Genomic DNA, 23,539 nt, shown 5'->3' on the forward strand with positions numbered 1-23,539 from the left:
TCTGATCTTTCTCCCTCCCTCCTCGTTCTCTTCCTGCCTGCTGCATTTTTCAATAGCTTATTACCTCCCATAGAAACCACTGTCCTGGATTCAAACCACACCACTAACAGCCATCTCAAGTCACAGCACTAGCCAAGCCCTCAGTGCTATGTCAGATGATTGTGTTACTGAATTGACCTGAAATATGTTTTGGTCTGTCAGCTGCCCTCTTGTGTTCTATTCCAAAATACATTTGACGTCCTGGGCTTTGAGAAGCAGGCATTAAAACACTGACAGGCTTTGGAATAACGGAACAAGCCATTAAGTGTTGATGCTTTTATTTAAATTGCTCCTGACACACAGCTACTAATTAAAAATTGGAAGAATATGCTAGGTGATTGGGGATATCTGTGCACACAGGCAGAATTGCAGTTTCCCTCTCAAGATCTGACTCTGTTCTATCTTGGCACTGTCGTACATGGTGAGATTATGTATTTTTAACACTTCTTCAACAGTGAAAAGTACTATTATTTCAGAAAAAATGCTCTGTGTCCCCATGACTTTGGACGGTGGTGTTGTTTAAAACAGACTGGAAACAATGTAGTCCGTATGAGCACCATCTATTAGCCCAGCTCCATTGTTATGAACAAACCAGCAAGGGATATCAATGCCATGCTCAGGATCTCTTCTGTAATCCTTCTGCCAGCCCCTGCAAGACAAAATACAGCCACAGAAGTATCAAAGCAGAAAATACGAACTGGCAAAATAAACTTTTCTTTGTCTTTTCTAAGGATTTGATTTTTTTTTCTTTTTTTTTTTTTTACCTTGTTACTATCAGTTCTTTGTTTTTAAATATCATTGTGGCATCTGGTTTCTTGGGATCAGATCCAGGATGAATTTCAAGTATGGTAAAGTCAATGGGGTGGAAAAACTGTCCTAAAAATAGAAGCCAAAATTAACATTTCAAGTATGTTGCAGATACTGAAACAGAAACAAAATAAACAAAACCCCCAGAATGTCCACATTCCCAACTGTTTACCAAGTTCCCTCAGGGTTCTGAATGCACAAGCAAACACCAAGTTTTGTGCAAAGTTGAATGTATGACTACAATATTATTTACTTTGTAAAAACTGGAATTCTCAGCATATCATCTGGATGTCATTTCCACCTTCTGAGTGTAAGGTAAAATTGGTCTTTTTTAGAGTATAAATAGAGTATTTTCTAACACATAACATATTTTTCAGCAGAGAATGCACACCACAAATCCCACTACACTGCAGAAAAAGGGATTCAATGAAGTCACAAGTTTCATCCCTCGTTTACCAACTTTACTTTCTTCTAGAGTAATGTTATCTAACATGAAAAAAATTCTAGACAATACAGGGCATTCCCTGATTTTCATATATGATAGTCAATCAAGATACACCTTAGTAGTTTATTTTCTTACAAGGGATGCACTAACTGTGGTTTGGCACATTTTAACTGATCAGCAAACACTACTTTCTCAGAGTGCTTATATTTAGTAGAAAATGGATAACCTGAAGGAAAAAAACAATCCATCCACGAGACTGGAGGATTGATGTGATCATTATTTAAAAAATCTGTGGATGGACTTAGCAAGGTAGAGCCTTGAAGACATCCTTGAGAACAACAGATGTTAGTGTTTGCAGCAGCAGCAGAGGGATTTAAGAAAAGATCATGCGCAAAGCCTGAGCCCAGAATATTTTTTCAGAAATCTTAATATGGTTAATCAACATAGTCTCAATTTTCTCCCCTTTCTCAGTTCAGAAAGGCCAAGTACAAGGTGGTGTCTGCAAATCATGTAGCCTCAAAGAAAGAAAACGTTCACAATGCTAAAAGAATTCATACCTAATAATCCGTGTGTCTGTTCAGACAGTTTATGACTTTCCAATGTATACAGTCCTAAGAAATCCTTGTGCAGAGGATGTTTCTTCCATACTTGGTGCAAAACTATAACAAATGATGCTCCGCTGCCCATTGAGAGCACCAGACTTTTTTTCTTGTTAATTATCAAAGTTAAACTGAGGAGAGAAAAAATCACTTAGGGCATTGAGCTTCCCAGAGTTAGCAGCTATCATAGCAAAACTGACAAATAAAACATGTCCCAACAAACAAGCATGGCTTTATAAATTATTTCCTTGATGTGTTTTAAAATTAAGGTATTTTTTGAGGTCTATGTGAATGTGTGTGTGTTCATGGGCAGTTCAAGACTCAGACTACATTACATCTGTAAAAGCCTTTTACAGAAAGATGTTTCTATCAAAACTCTTCCTATAACAGCACAATTAATCACAGATAGGTTAGTGAGATTTAGTGTAGCACCTCGTGCTCAGTAATAAAGATGGTATTAATAAAGCCATCACTTTCTTGCCTGGATGCTACCCGAGATCTTTTCCCCTTTGTTCTACAGAAAAAACAACTCCTGAAATACCTAGGTCAGCACCAGGATAAGGAAGATTTGCTTCTCATTATGATAACTGTATCATCAAATTAGTTGCCATAGGAAAAAAAAAGTATCTTGTATAAATCACAGTATTGCTGTAGTGCTCTTTCTGTTTCAGTGTCATGCTTTGAGAAACACAGTGTAAATGAAAAGGAGGAGGAGGTATTGCTGTTCTTTTTCTAAGCTTTCCTCTGCACGAATGAAAACAATTCTGTAACAGATAAATCTCATGAGATATATCCCTGCTGACAGCACAAAATGTACCTATCCTATAAATATCACAATTTCCATATCTTAAAATGGAAATCTGTTGCTAAGCATTATTATTCCTCTTCTTGATATCACAACTAAAATTATTTCTTCAGTGTTTGCTGAAGTCACCATTGTGTTAAGCACAATATAAAATGTGATTTTACCTTGGTCATACCAATGGAATGTCAGTGCAAATTCTGCACTTACCTATTCCAAGCAGAGAAAATTAGGAACACAATAATTTGTCAGTTACATAACAAAGTAGAGAGCAGAATTCAACACGATTTGGATCAGGGTGAGTTTCTTTGCATAATCAGGCAACATATCTTAAAAGCACACTTTTTATCAACCCTCCCAAAAAAGTAAAAAGTAACCCAGGAATTTGATATATTCTTTCTGCAAACATTACCTTTCTTGTTGAAATGTGACCGAGTCAAGCCAGGTGAAAGTTGTCTTTCCAGTCTCTTTCTGAAGAGTGATCTTTTCAGGAGTTACTGTCACTTTTAAATCCAGGTGCTTGTTTGCAATGCCAAGTTTTCCAAAATATGTATTTTGGATCTTTGCATCATTATTTACTTTCTTGTCACCAATGAGTTCTCCATTTACTGTGATGCCTAATATCAAAAGGAAACATCAAATACTGTTTTATAGATAATCAGCTGAGGTCAAGAAGTGTTGAGGTAGTTTTATCTGCAGTTCAACCAAACAAATCCAAATTGAAAAATAGTTCAGAATTACTTAAGCATGTTTGTGCAAAAGTACAGTAAGGGAATACAGCTGTGGAGGCTGTTCTGTAGGTATCTGCAATGACAACCATTATTTTATTGATAAAAATTCAGTATTTCCTGGACCACAAAAGTTCTGTGACAGGCACAAATAGCTCATCTCTTTTCCAGATACTCCATGAAATGGCAAACTGAGGATTATTTTATAGCCTCTACTTACCGAGACAAATAAAATCTCTCAAATCCCACAGAGTTTTCAAACAATTAAAAGATCATTTAATTCGAGGAGGTGAAAACAGTCATGGTAACAGCATCCTATCACATTGATAGGAACTCCTGTTAACTTTGCAGAAAAAATAATTCATGCAGTATAAAAAGAGAGAAGTAGCCTTTAAAAATAAGATTTTTCAATATAAGTATTTTGATATGCTGCATTTTAAAGTGATCAACTCACCTGTAACTGGATCATTTATCAATCTTAACACAGCACCTGGGTTTTCATTAATATTGAAACAAATGGCGTCTTGTTTTTGTGGCACTGATATAATGAAGTGTGGATCTCCATCAACTGCAAAGGCAAGGCACAGGTATTTGTATAGTGATGCACAAGTTCAAAGTTCCACATGAACACTTAAAATTGTGGTAGTGGATCTGCTGATAGTGGAATCCAGCAGGAACTGGCTCCTGCACGAGCTATATGCCCAGCTTAGTCCAGCCCATCTGTCAAATGGAGTGGGGATGTCCCAGAGAAACTGCTACCATATCTCAAAAGTGAACTACAACCTTCTTCCCCATAACTTTCCAGGTGTGTGCCATTTATCCTGTCACCCCTGATCACTGCAAAATTTGGTACACGGACTACAGGATCAGAATGGGCACCTATGAGTGCTTATCTTTGAGGATGAAATTATTAATGAGGACAGGAAGGGTAGAGAATAGACAGCCACCATCACAAAGCCTAGCAGGTGGGAAGAGGACTAAGAAAATGACCATACACAATCACAGTGACTCATCTATTTTAAAAAGTTCAAGGAATTTAAAGTAAATAGAAGTACAAGTCCTCTGAGAGGAAAAAGAAAGGTTGTTTTTGTGGAAATAAATTATCTAAAAAGTCTGAGAATTGTGCTATTTAAACACCCCTTATGTTTTCCTTTGAAATAGAAACAATTAAAACTACTTACCACTAGTATGCCATGTAGGGCTTGATGCATGTACATAGTGTACTGGTGAAGCTGCAGAGAGCAGAAAAATAACTGTTAGAGAAACATCAAAATGGAATATTTATGCACTATATGCAAAGTACATGTAAAATGTCAGGAAGTTAACTTGCTAGGTAAACTGCTAGTGTCACCCTAGTTTTTAAACTAAATGGAATGACAGTGTGTGTCTTTTAAACAAGCAAAGCTGTAGGATTTATTTTGTAATCTAAATTGCTTTCAGTGTTTACACAAATTCCTAGTGATGTAGCCATAAGAAGGCAAATATCTCAGATTTAAGGATTACACTGCCTACCAACAAGTCTAGGTAGAAATGCAACAGCACCAGCCATTTAAAACTTCTGAGGTTTTGTCATTTGTTTTCAGTGGAATTAATGTGAAGCTTTCCAAATAACTCCAGAAAATTGTAAAGGGAGGGAGGGAAATATTGAGAGAGATTGAAACTAATCTGAGCAAAATTTTAAATTCAACTCTCCCATTTCCAGCACTGCCCAACCAGCAATCCAAAGGATCAGTGGATATCTCAGTCTCTTCAATAAAACTATCTTCTTCATATAAGTAACTGAATGATTTAGCCAGAGATGCTGACATCACACTCTCTTGCTTTACATAATTCCTAAAGAGATGCAGACTCAACTCCATCCTCTGTATCTGAGAAAAAAATGTTGTTTTGATGAAATGGCATTTAATCCCTAACAGCTATTTCACTGAAAAAAAATCAGATCTGGTCTTGTTCAGTCCTTCTGGTTTTAGCATAGTGAGGAAAAACTGGTAGTATTTGTTACAATACAGTTGTAAACTCAGACAAGGCAGTTTCCATCCTTCCAGTAATTTCATTTGGCTGAATCATTTCCTTCGACAGATGCTTCTTCATTTAGAAATTCTCACTCATGACTTACCCTGTGCTACTGGGGCAGCCTGAGCTGTGAATGAAACAAAAAATATTTTAGAGGCTAGAAAGAATAAAAGAAAATCTCTCCCACTGCCCTCCCACCACCAAAACCAACTCCAAAATCTTGTAGCTATGTATACATTTCTTAGCACTTCTAAAAATGAAAAACAGTCACAAGAGTTTATTTGGGTTTTGTACTGCAACAAAACAAACTGTGAATTGATTCAACACAGTGTCATGGACAGAAAGCACAGTGCACTTTACACCAAAACTACTACTTCTCTAAAGGTCCTGTAAGGGATTTGTAAGGGGCTGGGGAGATCTGCTCCTTTTCTAATTCCTTTGTGTTTTGTTCCAAACTCTAATATGTGATGTCAGTAAGATTTATCCACCCACTCCCACATATTTGCTGTCTTCTTTATTTGAAATTACAGAGCAGTGTTTGTAGATGGGTATTTGTGCTGAAGAAGCAGCATTCACAGCAACACTGAAGGCATCTCTGTGAGGAGACTTGTCTACACACCAGTACCTGCGAGCCAACAGTGCTAGCCCTGGAAAGCAGCATAGTTGTACTGGGCCTGAAGTTCATGATGGTGGGACACTGCAATTCTGAGGATCCACACTGAAAGCAGTATTCACAAAATTTTCAATCCCAAATGTTTTTAATCTAATTATAATAGTCTTAATCTTTGATGCAATGTTTTCATACAATTCTTGGGGATTAAATCAAGTGATGCAGGAAATCTAACTCTAATAGTTAAAAAATGACAGGTGAATTTAATAACAAATGTACGTACCTTCAGCTGGTATCATGAGTAGATACGTAAAAGGAAGAAAAAGAGAAAATTACAGTTTCAGTTGTACAATTAAACATTCAAAAAAACCCCAAAAACCTGTTGTTGAATTGTCAGATTCAATTATACATCTTCAGTATTTTATAATAGTTACGAATCTAGACTCCTGTAGTGTAAAAATTATGTTCTTTTTCTACAAGGTGGTAGTGCTCTGAGTAGTTCTACTATCACTCTGTATAACACCTACACACACAGAGGATTTTCTTGGAAAGAGATTCAGAAAAGGAGCTCTGAGACACTCAGGTCACTCTGAATGCCTGCCACATCTGCTAGATGCTCTTATGTTTTACATCTCATAGTGTCCACCTGTAAACTACAAAATCATTATGCTGCATAATGTCTTGAATGCTAAATTAATTATGAAACGTTTTTATGTCAGTATTCCATGATGATATTTCTGAAAAAATAATGCAAGAAATTTTATCAGCAGAATGCCTGTAGAATTATTTCATATTGTAGGGCACCTAGCAATTAAGTGGTTGCAAGGTTTATTCCACTTGAAAGAAACTCTTACTGATTACCAGAAAGCATTTCTGTTATGTTAAATTACCTTAAAATCAGTCCTGGTTATCATGTCCAATTCAGGAGGTAAGAATGTTTTTCATACAAAAGCCAGCAAACAGACTAGAACTAGGAAGTAGGACAAAACTAGGGGCACTAAGCTTAAAGTTTCAGGGAAAAAAAAACAATAGATGTAGAGAGATGAGACTGGAGAGCCTCACAGGAGGCTTGTCAGATCTGTGGAGTTAGGAAGAGTTGAGAATGGCTCAAACAACACATATATGATGACAGAGTGGCTTTGGGGTGCACTGAGAAGTTACAATTTGTCTCACTTTGCTCTTACTAAAGTGGAATAAAGTCATTCCATTTCACGTAAACTAAGCAAAGAGGATGAATTGCATGAAAATACAATGATTTACTGAGCAAGGAGTTAATAATTAGCCAAAGTATTAAAGGAAATGAGAATAAATGGTGCACTTTCAATACTAATTATTTTTCTTTCTGCAACATATATGAATACCATGTTTTACAGGTATTATCATCTCTGATCTATCCTGCACGAGGAAGATCTCCTGCCAATATTCCCTTTTCACATAGAAAGATGCTCCTACATTTACTTTTAAGAAGTACATAAACAATTAAGGAGAAAGTGATGTGAACAAAATTAAATATGAGGTAAGAAATTCTATCTTCTTGTGATGTAATATTTTATATATTAATTTTAAATACACTGATTTTAAATTTATAATATTTTCCCTGTATGAACTGGTAGTGAAGGACAGTTTGATAGAAATGAGCTTTAGAAGGAAAAATAATTTTGCATAAACCATACATATGCAAGGCATATTAAACAAGGCATGTATTTTTCCAATATGTGTTTGAAACTGTGCTCACACGAGTCTTTCTTTAGATGAACATGAAAGCAACTTTGATAACTGTGAAAATGTCTGTACCTTCAGTAGGTTTATCAGCAATCGCTGCTTGATTTTCGTCTTCTTCTGGCTTTGTTACCACCATGGACGTCAGTGGTGTCACAAATTTGTATTTTAGTGATAGATCCAGGGCTTCAGCTGTAAGATTCTCCTTTTCTTCTCCCGTAGCTGAAATGCTGAATACAGGGAGAGACTCCTAGCACCAATGATTGCCAAATTACCAGTTGAACTTTGAATTAAGTACTTTTTTTTTAAAGTGAAGTAATCTCTCTGCAGCTAAAAAGACAAAACTGTGTTTTCCATTAGTGATAACTTAAAACTGCTTAATTTGCTAACTGTAAAACAAATGCTGAGGTTGTGGAGATTTTCCTTACTGTTCTTTATGCTTTCCTATTGGCATCTCGGTGTGATGATGAGCAAGAACAAGGAAATAGATCTGAATCCCAGCTTTACATCCTAGAGGCTGGACCAGTCACACAACTTAATGGTTTCACTGAACATGTGATTCTTGGTATAATTACCGTTTTTCCAGGAGTTGTTCAATGGTGAGATAAGCCCAAAGCCTTTCAATGAAATCTCCAAATATATATTCCTGTTCTTGGAAAGCTTTAGCTGTTTGCTCCTTATCTTGTTGTGAAGTAAATGATAGGGCATCATTAGCCTGTTAGGAATAAGGAAAATAAGCCAGGGACTCCCAGAATTCTCAAATCAAAATCAAAACCTTAACACCTGAAAATCTTAATAAATTGAAAAACATTGTGGTCCAACAAAGAACTTGCCCAGGAACTTTTAAGCTTCTGTAAAGCTCAGTAGTGTGTGCTATGAGACATAATGCACTTTTCAAATTCAAATGGCATTTGGTTAATTAGAATTTGACTACTCTGGATTTAAAGAATTTTGATTATGATTCTTATAACATATAGCAACTTGTTTAATATGAAGATTACTGCCTACGAGAATTTGAACATTTGGCTCCTGAAAGAAGTGGGTAGGATATTTAGAGAGTAAAGAAAACAAAATAAGTTAGCAAAGTTTATTCAGTCACATTGCACAAAGTTGTTCTGGATTGACCTAGGTATAACTGACAGACAAGCAACTTGCCTAAGGAACCTGTAAAAGCAATGCCTTTGGTGCACTTACTTTCTCACATATGCAGCAATACATGTTCTCACTGAGGTGAAGACATGCATGTGACTATTTTAAATTTTGCCACCTTTGAACACGGGTACTTTGCATAGCAAGAAAATAGTCAAAGAAATCCATACTTACACCTTCACCTGTCACATCTACTGTCAAACTGTTTTGGTTGATGTCTCTAAGGCGCCCAGCCACCACAATCTCAGACCCATCATAGAAATGCTTAAAGCTGTTTTTAGTTACGTCTGCAATTTCATTTTCTGGGTAGTTTAATTCCACATCCATTAGCATAGGATTGGACACCTCATCATAAAAACCCTGTAGGATAAAAAGAAAAATATTTAACCACCATTTTTTCTTTAATTCATATGTAGATCTGTAACCAGTGCTATTTCAGCAGTGAAAATTTAGAAAGTATTTTAGAAGAATTATGTAAATATTCTCAAAGTACAATGCCTAAAAATCTACAAGTAAGGCAAATGAGGAAGGACACACAAACTTTTTGGTCTCACTAAGACAGAGGGAAAATACCCAAGAGAGACTGAAATGATAACACGAGCCAAGAAGATGAGACATTTTGACCAACCTTGTAATTAAATCCAGTATACAACATTTTGGCCAGTCTTTCCAATAGATGCTATTTCCACGTCTTATCTATCACATCTCTTATCTAAAAGCCAAAAATTCAATTCCGTGCTACATTCACATATTTTCATGTCATATAGAACCAAGAACATTTCAGAAGTATGGTAAAATAAGTTAGCTTGCAAAAAGTCCCTAACTGCAGAATATCTAGAGCCTTTAATCTCTGTTGGCCTTCTCTTCTTTTGACACAATCTGTGAGATATGGAAGATAAAGTGACTGCAGCAATTTTGCTTATATAATGTGGCACACACCAAGGTGTCCTTCAGAACCATGTCTGTCTTGTTTCAGCTGTGCCAAGTTTTGAAAACTCTTCCATAGCCTAGGGTGTCTCTCCTCCGTGGTTTTTCCATTATTTCAGAAAGGAAGAAGAAAATTAAATGCAACCAATATTCCGACTACAGCATACTTGACTGTCTCAGTACCAGAGTACACTTTCTGCTTTTTGATTACTTCACAATTTAAAAAAAGTCCGCATTCTTACCTGAATTAACACATCTCTTATCTAATTTGTGATTACTGTACCTGGAGTTGTAAAGCTGAATCAGAGTCAGGATAAATTCGACGGGCCAATCCTTTATTTTCCAGTGCCATCTTCTCCAAGAAGTTGTAATCAACACCATAACCAAAACCAAGATTGTATAAAGTATATTTTCCTTCAATGGCTTTTTTCACATGTGTCTGAATGTCCTGAGTATTTGATATGCCTACATTAAACAAGAAAAAAAGGTTGAGTTTCTTCATAAATAGATAAAAGGAAATGTGGTTAGTGGTGTTTGGATTCTTAAGAGACATTCTCAAAGACTTGTTTGGTCATATGATGCTGGTGTAGTAGCATTTCAATCATGAAAAAGAAAAAAGCAGAAGCCAAAGATGACGGCCTATTTTAATTGAGTGATTTTTGTTAGTTAATTCACTCTGGTATTTCACCCAACACAAACTTACCTACATTTGGTTGGCCATCTGTTAACATGATAATTATTGAAGCACTTCTCTTGGGAACAAGGTTTCCTTCATGAGCAGCATTCAGCATATCAATTCCTTTCATTATACCACCATATAAATTTGTCACTGTAAGGTAGACATAGAAATCTGGTTTTAACACAGTCAAAATAATGGACTATGTTTCATGGGAATCTGAGAAAGCCCGATTATAGTAATGACAATGAAAAGTTTGAGCTTGCTAGCTAGGGGATGTTTAGATACAAAAATAACTGAGCTTTGCAAACATAAGGATAAAAACATCTGTCATCTGTTGCATCAATCTTAAGTTTAGTAGTGTCCCATTAGTAATTTTTAAAGTGGTAGCATTTGTTCACAGACTGAATTGGAGAATTAACACACTCAACAAAGTCAAGTACTCACAGCCTTCAGTATCAATGCCCCGAACAAACTTTCTTGCTTCATCCAAATTTTCAGGAGTGGCTTTGATTAATGTTTCCTTCCAGGTGTGTACATTGCTACCAAACAGTATGAAATTGAAGTGGTCATCTTCTTTAATATCATCTAAGATTTTTAGAAGTGCTTCTCTTGTCTGTAAGAAGAAGAAATTTAAATTAATTGTTCAACTTTAAAGAATGGATGCTTGCAGCTTTTACATAACTAATCTCTCCAGTGCTTTTTTCTTTTGTTCCTTTCATAACGGGAATTGTGCAAATAATTCTCAGCTTGTTCCATCCTTCCTATTCCTGTGTCTACTTCAAAGTAACTCTAATGAAGTTATCCAGTTGCAATTACATCTGGAAATTTTTTTTAGCTGAGAGGAAAATCAAATCTTACATCACAGATTGTTGGCATGGCAAAATTAAAATGCTGGAAAATAAGGTAGCTACAGGTTTGTGGAAAAGGTCACAAGCAAGTGTGCATATTTTAACACAGCACCAAAATTTTAAAGTTTTGACCATTAAATTAGATTAGAGTAGTCCCAACTACAAAAAGAGCTGTTCCCAAGAGGAGAGAGAATGAACAACATAGATAATGGACAGAGTACTATATATTTTTTTTTAATTTTGAAACTGGCCACATCTGAATGACCTCTCTGAAAATGTTGATATTCTGAAAGTTTTGAAATAATAACATGTCTAAGTAAGTAAAACATAGCCTAAATGTATAGAATTTTATTCTACAGCAAGACTTCAAGCTAATTTTTACAGTATTGAGAATTTGTGAAGCCATAGCATAAAAGCATCTGGTATAGCTTAGAATAATAGAATCATAGAATTGTTTGAGTTGGGAGGGATATTTAAAGATCATCCAGTACATCTCTCCTGCAATGAACAGGGGCATCTACAGCTAGATCAGTGCTCAGAGCTCCCTTGAACGTCTCCAAGGATGCAGCATCCAGCACAACTCTGGGTAATCTGTGCCAGTGCTCCAGCATCCTTATTGTAAAAAACTCCTTTTTACACCCAATCTAAATCTCCCCACTTTTAGTTTGAAACAATTTCCCCTTGTCCTGTCACAGCGGACCCTGCTAAAGAGTCTTCCGTCTTCTTTCTTACAGCTCCTTTGAAAACTGAAAGCTTGCTGTCAGATCTCCCCAGATCCTTCTGTTCTCCAGGCTGAACAGCCCCAGCTCTCAGCCTGTCCTAATAGAAGAGGTGCTCCATGGCTTAGATTATTTTGATGGCCCTCCTCTAGACACACTCCAAAATGTCCACATCTCTGTTTGAGTCCTACTGAGGACTCAATTTCTGGATGCAGTACTCACCAGCACAGAGTAGAGGGGCATGGTCACCTTCCTGACATGCTGATCATGCTGCTTTGGATGCAGTGCAGGATATGGTTGGTTTTCAGGGCTGTGAGGACACTCTGCTGGCTCATGTTCAGCTTGCCATTCACCAGCACCCCCAAGTCCTTTCCTTTATGGCTGTGCTCCATCCTTACACCCCCGAGTTTGTATTGGTAGTTTGGGTTGCCACAAGCCATGTGCGAGACCTTGCACTTGGATTTGTTGAACCTCATGAGGGTTGCCTGGGCCCACTGCTTGAGCTTGTCTAGGCCTCTTTGGATGGCCTCTCATCCCCTAGGCATGTTGACTGCACCACACAGCTTGGTGTCATCTGCAAACTGCTGAGAGTGCACTTGATCCCACTGTCAATGTTACTGAAGATGAAGATGTAGGAGTATGCCAGTCCCAGTAGACACCACTCATCACTAATCTCCATTTGGACATTTAGCTATAGACTACCACTCTCTACGAATGACCAGTTCCCCATTATTGAACAATCCACCCATCAAATCCATATCTGTCCAATTTAGAGATAAGGATGTTATGTGAGACCATGTCAAAGGCACCCTACGTCACCATGTCCTTTACATCATGACAGAGATCTTCCACTGAGACTTTAAAGTAATGTAATAACTTACCTGTTGTATTTCTCTTCCACTCATTGAGCCACTAATATCTATTATAAAAATAATGTTCTTGGGCAACTTTGGAAGATTTGTTGGTGCAAAGAAGTGCACAAAGTAGCCATTGACAATCTAAAAAAAAGGACATCAGATGCTAGCAAACCAATAGCTTTTGTGTATTACAAAGATACAATTGATAAAAAAGAAAGTACTTTGATTTAGTCTCTAGCCCCTGAGTAGGCTAACAAATCCTTACCAATCTCACCTCCACCCATGAGCCCAGGAGTGTTGTTTAAGTTCCAGCCTGTGCCTGCTTGACTTACACCTGTCTTTAGCAGTGTCACAACTATGCCTGCTCCCATCTGTCTGCAGACTGATTTGGAACCCACACTGTATTCTGACTTCACACCACAGCTTGCCTCATCCTGACAAATCTGCCTCATGATCTGGACTCTTGGTTGAATCTGAACACCATCTCTAGGTCTGCCTTACTTAAATATTCTGGGGACTGGACTCTTGGCTGGTGAGGTTGACCTGTCACAGTCAGCTTCCTGCCCTTTAGAGAACAATCTGACTTCACTACTCCCTAACATTTATCTGTGAAAGATAAGCCCATTCAACAGTGCAAATCTGCCAGCTATTTATCTGCAAAATTACCTGCAGATTATCTGGAGTTGTTCTCTTTACATCGTATTTAACAATAAAATCTCCATCCAAGAGTGACTGTGAGCAATTTTCACAGGTTCGTTGTTGATCAAGAGTTGGCTTGAAAGAGATATGCCCCTGAAAAGAAGAAACTTCTTTAGATCTGAATCTTAATAGCTGAAAACTTTCTACAGAACACAAATAAGTCTGTAAGTTTGTAAAGCTTGTATATTTAGATTCACAGACATAAGGATGACCTGTTTTATACAGTTAGGTATTAGTATATTTGTATATTTGTATATTTGTATATTTGTATATTTGTATATTTGTATAAATAACTAATAGCTCAGGTTTGCTGCCTAGCTCTCTCTTCAGATGTTTTCTTCCTCATCTTCCTTGGTTCCATCTTCCTTCCAGCCCTTCACTCCAAATGATACTTTTGGTAAGCATGTTGAGCAGTCTGTGTGTTAGGACTTCTACCACTTTCATACATGAGAAAACTATTTGTTACTGACTCCATTCTTCCACAGGAAATAGTCCAGTTGGTATCCAAGCTTCCAAGTATTGTTGTGGAACAAAGGTGCAGTTCCATGCTAATAGATGCAAGTGTCTTTCCAACTGCATGGTGATGGCCTTCAGCTTCCTAGCTTGGAATTCAGAGTTAATTTGCACAGAGAAGTCTTTATTTACTCTATTTTTAGCCTCTCACTTTCATTGCTAGTAACTACAGCACTTTTACATAGTAAATAAAATATGGAAGGTGTTACTGTACCTTTTTATGTGAGAAAGTTTTCTTTATGACATTTTGCAGATCATTGGTGATGAATGTTCCTTCTGCTTCCAGCTCACTGATACCTTGTGGCTCAAAGATATTTACTTCGATCTGAAATGTGAATTGAAAATTGTTTTTATTGGCTATCCCACAGTATATCAATTTAGACATTTACAGGAGGATCTGAAGGAAATGAAGGATATGAAGAAGGGATTTTCTTAAAAGAAAAACAAGTTTACATTTGTAATTAATAACAGCAGTCCAACGTATCTTTTTCTACATAGAACTTAAAAAAACAAATTAGAAACAAATAAAGCTCTATAGAAATGATTAGTAAAATGGTTAGTTAGTGGAATTTTGTCAAATGTCAAATAAATACCTAGGTTCTTCAAAAATATAATCCAGTCATCAGCTGAGAGCCATGGCCAACTTTGATGTTTGCCTTTTATCTTAGTATGTTTGAAATAATGCTTTATAAACATACAGATACTGAGTTTTGTAATGATTTTACACAACATGTGATGGGTAAAGCTGAGTTTTAACAAAGCAGATAGAAGTGATCAAAGACAAGTTTTAGCACAGAAAAGCCACAGTGTTCTAGAATGCAATATATGTATCACTGTAATTTAGCATGACATATTTTTACAGTGATCTGAGAAAGACATATTTTTATAGTGATGCTATGAAGGCATTTATAAAAGCTATTTTGCTCCAAAATATCTTAATAGCTTTTCAGTTTTCTGTATGGCACTTCTTTTGGAGGCTTACTAGCTGAGCTAGTTCAGAAGCCTAGAAATCAAAATCTGCAGTAAACGCTTCTAATGAACCCCACATGGTTCATTAGAAATGTTATGGGGGCCTTTAATTCAGCTGTAGGCCAGTGGGAATGACCATGGTACTCCACTTGCTACATATGTACAGAATCTCATGATCTCTTAAGCTGCAGAATTAAATTTGACATCTACCTCAAAATCTTTGACAAGCTGCTTCGGTTTTACTTTGATGAACATCTCATATTTTCCAAATTGTCTCTTCAGTAGTTCTTCATATATGAGTTCAAAAGTGACTTTACTGCCTGCTGCAATGTTGACTGAAACAGTGAATTTTTCTGTTTTCCTTCCCGAAGCCCTATGTTTAAGTGGGTAAGAAAAAAATTATCCTCTTTCACAATATTTCTTGCTTGGATTTGGTTGCTGCAGTACAATTTTCAAAAAGAAGTAACACAAAGATGGGAATTTTGATCAGTTGCTAAAGTCATAGTCAAACAGTATAGAGTTTATTCAAGTTTTCCTAGGAGCTTTATCCCAGAACTGGATATGCATATTAAGTGAAAGATGCAGAAACTTTCTTTTCTTAACAGCAGATACTACTTGCCAGAAATTGTATTTCCTTCTTTATAATTTATGCTAAAATAACTCTAAATTAATGATATTTGTACTTTGATCCTATAAGAAAACAAATTTCAGAATATATGCCAGAGCAAGATATTATGAATCTCACAATTTCCTACAGATTAACGGCAGGGAGGCCACACCAGATATCATTCTTACTTGACAAGACCAGCAGTCTGTCCTGCTGAAACAGCTTTCTCATACTGCCGCTTGGCAGCTTCTTTTTCTTTTATATTTCCAGGATAAGTGATGCCATCAATTGTCCTGTGGGTGAAAAAGTGCCTTATTTAGCTGATTGGTTTGCACTGACACATGAAAAGTTATTATAGGCATATATTATGTAATTGTATAATATATAATCTGTTTATTAATTGGTTTGCTCAAGAGCATTTTCAGGAACCTGCAATTGCCAAGATTTGAGCACAAGCAATGAAGCACAAATGAACAAGTCTTTCCAGGGGCTTTACCTGGAATGAAGAGCTCTGTGCTTAGCACTGAAGAGAATCTGAAATATTTTTTTCCTTGAAAATGAATTAGATCAAAACTAGGCTGATAGCAACACACCTTGCACCTGCACTTTAGCAGCTTGATCGTCTCGTCTTGTCTTGTCTCATCTCATCCCATCTCATCTCATCTCATCTATCTCATCTCATCTATCTCATCTCATCTCATCTCATCTCACAGCAGGATGACTCTTTGGATGAGACTCATCTGTCCAAATGCAGGTGTCTAGGGCTGAAAATTTCATCCATAGACTACTCATACCAATAAGCAAGCATTTTTCACAGGAGATGAATCTCATCCTAAAATAAAAGTTCTAGCTTGACTTAGAGCAATTGTACCCTAGAAGCATCTGTTTCTTTTCACTGAAAATAACACAGGGCTAGTGTGATTAGCTAAGATGAACACTTTTAAGCTGAAACCTAATAAAAGTGTGAAAATAGCATATTACTGCATCTGAAGATACAAATTTAAGGAATAATTTCCTCTATTTCCTATCTCTCAATTGAACACTATTTCAAAATGAAGAAAGAAATTAAGTTGTAATGCCAATTACAGTAATGGAATGCCAATTAAGTGATGGAACTTTTGGGGTTTGATAACAGCAGCGTAAAATAAGTGATATTTCTGAAAAGGTGAGTGTATCCATGGAGAGGATCTCCAATTCCCCAAGGTCCATGATAACAAAGAGACATAACTGAATCATATCAGACACTTTCTCTATAGATGTACCAATGTTTGCCTACCTCCAGGTATCTTGCATGTGAAGTTAACAGTATCAGAAAATTACTCACTCTATCAAACAGCGAATTAAAATTGAACATTTTTGGTTTGGCTACTCTAAGAAAATTATAAAATTTACACACATGCTGAAGTTGGTAATGAAGGCTGTCTTAGGGAGCTCGACATCGAAGAAGACTTCTTTGTGTGCATTTCCATGATTGACGGCTCGACTGGTGATGACATTGTGGGCAAATCGGGAAGTTACTTTACTATCAATTTTCATTTTATATATTTCTATCCCGTTGACAACCTGTACATTGAAAATGAAAGAACAGAGCTAGCTGTTATACTGATGTCTGTATTAATCAGCCATGATTTTATAGAAAGAAAGTACAGCAGGAGATTCTATCATTCCAAAGTGAAACAGGAAGATCTAATCATAAGACCTGGAGCATAGCAGTGTTTCCTTGGGTGTCTACAGAACTGACACAGTTATTTCTATTAGTCATAACTACAGCCCTTTTAACAAAATGCTACCACCTTGGCAAAGATGATGCCACTGTAAGAACTGCTTTTTCTCTCCACTGAGACTGAGACTTTTGTAGTCAGCACAAACAATATGCTGCAGCCTCACTGCACTCCCAGAGCAGGGATGGAAGGAGTCATCTTGTATAAAAATAGATCTAACCAATTCCGGATGGGTTTCAAATTCCATTTTATTATCCTCAGTTTCTTCACAACTGAGGCTCATTCCTGTTTAAGAAATGAAATGAGTTGGGCATGACTTGTTTGTTTTGAATGCTCAGGAGTAAGGTTACTGGAGACTGCAGGAAAACATAGGTAACAGCACATGTGCCTCTCTAGGCAGCTTTGCAGTAACAAGATCTGATTGCAACATAATCAGCAGTGGAAAGAAGCTTGTGATTTTTGTGCTCAGCCTGATCTCTGGTGACTTATTAAGAAGTTCTCTCCCCCATATCAAAACATATTAAGCATTGCTGAAGTAGCATCCAGGTGCCAAGTGGAATCAGCCTCAGAGATGCAGACTCTTGACTTCCTTAGAAATAACTACAAACAGTGTTAGAGACACTGCTATTTATTAAAATACAACATGAGGTTGAAAATTATTTGTTCACACTCTTTCCCTATGTAAGACTCCCTGTCTGAGCTTTGAAAAGTACAGGCTTGTTAGTCTTACTGCCTGAACCAAGCAGCTCATGTCTCACACAGCCAGGAATGTCCGTTTGCTCAGACTGGACTCAGAGAAAACTTCTGCGAAGAATATTCTTGTCACTAACAATCTTTAGCCATACCCTGATCAGAACCAAGCCTTCATGTAAGAGAAGACTACTCACCCAGTCATTATCAGAATTTCGCTTCTGTAAAGAGAAAAAAAAAGGAAAAAAGAATCATGACTAAGGTAGGAAAGCTGCATTTAGACATCTTCTTGGGAATGTCTGTTTTCAGGTCTTTTGGTATGTATTTTGTCTTTTCCAACTAATTTTCCTTTGGGAGATAAATGGATTTTATATCAAAGCTTACAAAATGGTTTGCATACTCATTGCAGTCACAAACCCCTCCAATCATCAAGCAGACTGATCTAAAGATCTGCTTTTAACCCGTTCCACCCCACCAGCCTCTCACTCTAACAGTAACACATAAGATGGCAATTCAGCAGGCTCACAGAGAGGAGAGGGAGCATATTCTGAAAGGCTGCATGGAGGGAAAAAAGAAAGTTGCTGGGACTTTTTTTTTTTATTTGCTCATTCTCAGAATGAATGCAAATATCAGCAGCTCTACAAAAATACCACGTGCTCTCATGACCTGAAACAGAGAACAGGACTGAAACATACTTGGAAACTCATGTTAAGATAGTGTCTTGCATAACTCCATTCCCGTAATCTTGGTTGCAAATGCCTTATCTCATCTGGCTCCAAGGGCCTCATGGGTCACATTCTGTACAAGTTTTCTTTCCATGTTTGCATACCCACTGAACAGAGCAGTAAAGACACAGAGATATCAGATCAGATACATATTTTGGGCACATTTATGGGTTTTGTTAATTTAGGAGTTCTAGAGGCTGGAAACAGAGACACAGAAGACTGGTGGTTTTTTTTTCTTTTTTCTTTTTTCCCCAGGACTTTATATAAAGTCAGTGCTAATGCAGGGATTTGGAGAAAGCTTCTCAAGTTCTATAAGAGTCTGGCAATTCATATTTCAAACTGCTATTGCCACACAGGTGATTTCTGCACGTACATCTCCCAGGCTTCACAAACTGATGTGGGCTTTTTTAATGCCTGTGTTGAGTACCCACCACTTCAAATCCTTCCTTTACAAAATCTATCTTTTCTGTATCTATACTCTCATTATAATCAATCATTTAATCTTATTAAAAAAAAAAAAAAAAACCAACCACAAACCAAAGTATGGACCTTAGAAACAAAAAAATTAAAGTATCTGAAAAGTCTGCTTGTTTTATAACTTTTTCCTAAAGATTACAAACATGTGTTACATTTTAGCTACAAATTCTGCAATTCTGACTACTACTATCTAAACTAACACTTCACATGCATTTAATTTTTCCTGAATTGCTGATGTGAACATTCTTTAGCAAAATTATGGGTTCTACAGTAGTTTTGAAAGAGTTCTGCTCTGATTCTGTAAATATTTTTAATGCTATGCTGTCATTGTCCCCGAAAAAGCAAATAGAGGAAAATCTTTCAGTGAAAGGTATTGGTGGCTTTGTACTTGGGCGGATCTTGGGCAGAGATACTCAGCCCCAAATAGACATCATTCTGCCTGCTTTAACAGAGCCTGATTGACATGGGGTCAGGTTAGATGGTTCTGCTGTTTTGTGATTTTTGTTCTTAATGATTCACTTAGATGTAAGGCCAGAGATCTCACTTATGCTCATGTCATTTTGAGCTCTGTGGGCAGAAAATGATAACATCCCATTGAAGAAAATGTTATGCAATTCTGAAAGAAATGAGATTTCCCTAACTTGTGTAGTTACAGTTAGAAGTTACATTTACAATGTTTCCAAGTATTTCCACAGTTTTGCCAGTAGCACAAACTATTCGAAAGTTTTTCTCTTAGTTACATAACAGTGATATTCATTCTTCTTTTGTATAATGCTCTGTCATGGCAACAGCAAAAAATACAGATGCAAAATATCTACTGAAACTGAAAAGGAGAGGAAAAAAGAAATTTGAACTCCCAAGAATAAAGGGTGGGGAAAGAGGGAGCCCATTACAGTACTTACTGAAAGAAACCTTGATTTTATAGTTTGGGAAACTAAAATACAGCATGACTAAGAGATACATCAAAGACTGTACAGTTAATTTGAAGTGACCTAAGGTTGAACAACATATTTATGTAAACCTCTATGTACTGCATAGAAAAAATAAGGCATAAAAAATTATTTTCAAATCAACAACAACATTAAAGGTTCCATCATCGCAGGTGATGCTAATTGGAAATCACAGAAAAGAGAGAATGGCTCAACTAAGTTATGCTAAACTGAAACTTGCTTATGACCTACACGGGAGTCTTGCAGCTGCCAGAAGAAAAGGGTCAGAGAAGGAAAGCTGAATCACTACGCATGCATTGAATGCTTTAAATAGTTTTATTTTCAGAAAAAAATATTCCACCCTTAATAGTTATGTGTATAGGAACAAGAAGTACAAAGGTACTTAGGCATCTTAGATTTGGGGTTGGTTTTGTTGTTTGTTTGTTTGTTTTTTCCTCAGTTTTCAGCAGACTTGGCTCTGTGAGTTGAGTTTATCTGACTGTAGCCTTAAAGGCAGCTTTGACAACTTGAAGGTCATCACTGATGCACCAGATAGACTTCCAGCCATCTTTAACCACCCATCACTGGTAAACTACCTGCTCAAAAGAGCTAGTACAGAGATTTGGACTGAGTCCATCACAACACACAGCAATCTTTTCCATTTCAATAAAATGACATTTGCAAAAAAATATATAGCATAAACTGGCAGAATCAAACATCTTTTCTGAAGTGCTCTGCATGAACACATGGAACATAGCACAGAGCCTTGGTCATCTTCTATTCAGGGAGGCTTTAGCATTGCAAGGCATAGGGAGAATTATGGTTAGTATAGAATTTGAGAGGAAAAAAAAAATACATTATATCTGGGATAAGTATGAGCTAAATAAGAATCTTTGGCATTTCTAATTTGCAGCTATAAATCTCAAGCTGATTTCAAAAAGTTAGATACATTATTATCCTGATTTTCAAAGAAAGAGTCTTGGCAAAGATGATAACTTCATCAGAAGAAACTGACTGTAAGTTGCTTTGCCCTGTTTACCCACTAACTGACAATACCCCCTGAAGAGATCTGCCCTCTGTAATTTTCATAGGATTTAACTACTGAGAGAGAGGAAAGCCATTTACTGAGTAGTGGTCTGCAATTAAATGAAGATAATTACTCAGAATATCAGGAAGCACTGCCTTACTCAGAGATCCATCAAAAACAGAATGTGGGACAAAGACATATTCCATGTTATGCTAACACAAATCTTTTGAGAAAAATCCTACTAAGCCACTTGGGCCACAGAAATGTTTATCAGGATGTCATGTTACATCCCTGTTATATTTCTTCTTTTTGGAGGCATCTTTCACTGTCACTGCCATTCAGGTGCTATAATGAGTTATATGGCAGCAATGAATCTTTTACACATCTGAATATGAAAGCTCTAACACATTTTACCATTATATAGAAATGACAGGGAAAACAGAGGAAAGTGATGTTTTAAAAAGAGAGATAGGAGAGCTTCTTCATAGCTGGTTCAAAACTGAGGCTGATTAAAGTTCCAGACCCAAGTCTGAGCTGGTGTTCCTTGATAATAGAGAAATCTCCTGGTGGCAGCACTGTATGAGCTCCCTGGAAAATGATGATAAATGGCAGGAAGTTAATCTATGAAGAATGGGAGCAGCACACAAGGTTGATTACTTACCTTAATGTTTCTGACATGTGTTACCAAAAAGTCTGATGATGCAAAGGCAGGAATCAATAATAAAATACAAAGCAATAGGTGGCTTTCCATTTTGGAAAAAAAGTAAGATTCTCATCTGAACGACACAAATAAATATACAATGCTTTGTTTACAGAGTGTTAATAAATAACCCTATGTAAAAAGCGGGATTAAGCATACAGAAAAAAATAAACACTGAATTTTGATTTGTATGATCTACAGAACATTGCTACGAAATATTTATGTCGAGTTGGAAGAATATTTCAGCCACGGATCTTCTATGTAATATCATCTGCAAACAGAACTCCAACAGCCATTTCTGTATTCTTTCTGATATCTTCTGAAAAGCTGTCACTGCCTCAGCTTCCAAAAAAGCTTCCGCTGCCACAGCTGCACCAAAGCTTGCAGTCTTGTAAACTCATTTATACTCCTATAAACTGCCTTTTATACCCCTGGGTGCCACTCAAATGACTGAGGTGTCAGTATTTGATGCATATCTTGGCTATCCCAGAAGCTTCATGTTTTCTGGTCATTTTGATGGCTGAAATTCAGGTCCTAGCTCACAGGTCTTACATCTCACACAATTCATATCCATTCAGCCTGCAGTGCCAGGCCCAGTTACTTTATTTGTTATCTCAACAGTGCCAAAATTCCTCATCTTTTAACTGGTTCCATCTCCTCCGCTGCTCGAAAACACCAAGTTCAGTGTCAGTGAGGTAAACCCTCAGTAATAAAACACTGGAGATAAACAGTAAGCTATGTCAAATTTCATTTTTTAAATTTATTTTGCATTGTCAAACACAAAATATAAAATTGACATGTGAAGATAATAAAATGGGACAGGTGAACGAATCAGCAGCGGGAAGCAGAGAAGCGCCGCGCTGCTCAGGCGCAGGGTTGGCTGTGCTTTCTACGTGCTCTGTGAGTTTTATTTCCCTTCCTTCTCCCCTGCTCCGAGACAAATGGCCACAAGTTGTACCACAGGAGGCTTTGGTTGGACATGAGGAAGAACTTTTTCTCTCAGACGGTGGTCAGGCACTGGAATGGCTGCACAGGGAGGTGGTGGAGTCGCCGTGCCTGGCAGTGTTCAAGAGGCGCCTGGATGAGGAGCTGCGAGATCTGGTTTAGTGCTTGTGGTAGCAGTGGGAGTGCGAAGACGGTTGGACTAGATGATCTTATAGGTCGTTTCCAACCTTGTGAATCTATGATTCTATGATTTTCAGTTTTCCCTGAAGCCAGCTTTCTGAGGCTTGGCAGGAACACGGCTTTGTCAACAAGGCTGGAGTTTTTTTAAGCAGCTCTTTGCTGTCTGAAGGTGACACGATGGCTTTGTTCAGCAGCTTGAGCAGCCCGGACGCCCTTCACACCACACGAGCAGCAGCCCGCGGACCGTCAGGCGCTGTTTTTCAGACGTCGGCTTTGTTTCTCGTGATGGCGGCGGCACTCGGCTTCGCACCTCCCTCAGGCGCCCTGCCCGCTCCTAACATGGCCGCTTCGCCCGCTTCCAAGATGGCGGCGCAGAGCTCGCACCATAGAGACGCACGGCGGGCCGCTCTGCGCGC

At 37.5% G+C, this 23,539-nt stretch overlaps 1 protein-coding gene across 1 annotated transcript; it reads right to left on the reverse strand.

The window, feature by feature from the left end:
- Nucleotides 1-319: 319 nt before the first annotated feature.
- On the reverse strand, nucleotides 320-23,512 carry LOC116239337 (inter-alpha-trypsin inhibitor heavy chain H3-like). The gene is made up of 21 exons (XM_090147939.1): nucleotides 21,960-23,512; nucleotides 18,338-18,361; nucleotides 17,126-17,292; nucleotides 15,918-16,022; nucleotides 15,333-15,495; nucleotides 14,368-14,478; nucleotides 13,608-13,733; nucleotides 12,966-13,082; nucleotides 10,962-11,130; nucleotides 10,542-10,667; nucleotides 10,122-10,303; nucleotides 9,086-9,271; nucleotides 8,338-8,477; nucleotides 7,838-7,992; nucleotides 5,537-5,560; nucleotides 4,602-4,652; nucleotides 3,875-3,988; nucleotides 3,105-3,309; nucleotides 1,849-2,021; nucleotides 804-915; nucleotides 320-688 (listed from the first exon to the last, which is right to left on the reverse strand). Exons 1-21 carry the CDS (start codon nucleotides 22,047-22,049, stop codon nucleotides 559-561), a joined length of 2,670 nt encoding a protein of 889 aa, XP_090004065.1. The 5' UTR covers nucleotides 22,050-23,512; the 3' UTR covers nucleotides 320-558.
- Nucleotides 23,513-23,539: the final 27 nt, after the last annotated feature.

The sequence above is a fragment of the Phasianus colchicus genome, chromosome 11 (assembly GCF_987193195.1).
Source record: "Phasianus colchicus chromosome 11, bPhaCol1.hap1.1, whole genome shotgun sequence".
NCBI lineage: Eukaryota > Metazoa > Chordata > Aves > Galliformes > Phasianidae > Phasianus > Phasianus colchicus.